This window comes from Buceros rhinoceros, unplaced genomic scaffold, assembly GCF_000710305.1.
Source record: "Buceros rhinoceros silvestris isolate BGI_N320 unplaced genomic scaffold, ASM71030v1 scaffold4260, whole genome shotgun sequence".
Lineage (NCBI taxonomy): Eukaryota > Metazoa > Chordata > Aves > Bucerotiformes > Bucerotidae > Buceros > Buceros rhinoceros.
This window is the reverse complement of record NW_010391130.1, coordinates 38,937-40,720: the sequence shown is the minus strand read 5'-3', so window position 1 is coordinate 40,720 and position 1,784 is coordinate 38,937. Positions and strand designations below refer to the sequence as shown.

Genomic DNA, 1,784 nt, shown 5'->3' with positions numbered 1-1,784 from the left:
CCGCAGGGCTCAGACCTCTGTCCTTCCCAGCTACCAGAACAGCAGAGCCAGGGCAGCGCTTTATCTCCTTTAATCCACTTGGTGTCTTGGCCAAGTTCATTGCAGTTGAACACCCTGGTGCAGAAGAGGGGTTTGAGCTTTTTAAATATTCTGAAAGGGGTTTTCGCTTATCAGTTCATAAACCCGTTATTTTTTGTCTTCTGCAGCACCACGTGCACCCCTGCCCAGCCTGTGGGATTATATACAGAGCTGACGAGCACCACCCACCCATCCTGCCTGTCAGAGCTCAGCTGCCGATGCAGCTCAGCGGCAGCTTGGGCAGCACCCACTGCGAGGTCCGACCTGCAGTGCTTTTCCTTACCAGGTACTTCATATTCCACAGCAACCACACCTGGGAAGGTTATTACTATCACTACTCCGACCCGCTCTGCCAGCAGCCGACTTTCACCATCTATGCATCTGGGCACTACACCCAAGGCATCCCCTCCTCCAAAGTGAGAGGTGGCACAGAGCTGGCTTTTAAAGTCACCCGCGCTCGGGTGACGCCAATGGACCAGGTGACAGCGATGATGCTGAACTCCTCAGAGCCTGGAAGCTGTGGGCTGACAAGCTCCTGGAGTGCTGGGGTGGAGCAGGATATAACACCCACCAATGGATGTTTGGCTTTGGGCATCAAGCTGCCCCACACCGAGTACGAACTTTTCAAAACAGAGCAAGACACGAAAGACCGCAGCCTGCTGTACATCGGTGAAAGGCCCACGGACGGATCCAGTCCCGACAGTCCCGACAAGCGACCCACGTCTTACCAGGCACCTCTGATTCAATGTGCTGGAGCGTCAGAGGAATTCTCTAACTATGTTAGTCTAAAATACTTGGGAAAAAAGGATGCTAATGGGGATGAAGCACTAAAACCTTTGCCTGTGGCCTTTTTGTTGTTTATAGCACTGCTGTTTTTAGGATGGGACTAGTGATCTATTCAGGTACAGCACAGAATTCAGAGTCTTGGTGCTAGCGTGACTTTTATATCCTTCAAATGAGCACATCTGGGATCAGTCCTACCCAGATATAGAAACACTTTTTAAAAAACACCCAACAGTGAGCGGGGCCAAGAAGATCTGCCTGACTGACACGCTGTTTGTCCTGCGGCTTTATCATCTCATCCCCCCTCTTTGCCTACGAATTTAATGCAGTGACATGGATGTGCTGCACACTGCAAGCGATAACTTAGCAATGTGGGGGGGGTGGGCGGGGTGTGGCAGGACATCAGTTACAACTGCTGCTTTGAGCTTTTGACATTGCTAAGATTTAATCAAGAGCTTGATTCAGATGTAATTCAAACATCCAAAGTGTCAGCTGCCGCGTTTCTTTGAGGTTAAGCTCCCTCCCATCATGCTCCTTATTGCTGTTCTTGCAAATGTGATCTGCAGCCAGTCAGCAATAGATAAGCTGTCAGCAAGAATTCCTCCTACGGGCACACTTAATCGTGCCTTTCTCAGTTTACGGTCGTTTTCTGCCATTCTCGTGCATACGTGCGCTCACAAAGATGCCACCGCCTTCCACTGACCTGGGCACAAAAAGCAGCTCTCACAGAGCGTGACCTCCCCAGCCTGTGAGGCCTGGCCCCGTAAATAAAAGATGCAAAATTCTTCTGTGCCCAACCGCTCCAGCCTTCACACTGCCCAGCTGCAGACTCTGCATCCTGGCTGCATTATCCTGGCTCTTCCAGTGCTGTACTGGCCTGTGCTTCGGGATGTCAGCAACAGCCCCGTGTCGCTGCCAGCCTT

At 51.4% G+C, this 1,784-nt stretch overlaps 1 protein-coding gene across 1 annotated transcript in view; it reads left to right on the top strand.

Annotated features, from left to right (window-relative positions):
• The window catches only part of APCDD1L (adenomatosis polyposis coli down-regulated 1-like), a gene marked incomplete at its 5' end in the record, with an annotated part of 3,867 nt that extends 2,899 nt beyond the window's left edge, over positions 1–968 (top strand). Inside the window, one exon of the mRNA XM_010140227.1 lies at positions 207–968. Within this exon, the coding sequence (XP_010138529.1) occupies positions 207–968 (762 nt within the window). The remainder of the gene's footprint in view (positions 1–206) is intronic.
• Positions 969–1,784: the final 816 nt, after the last annotated feature.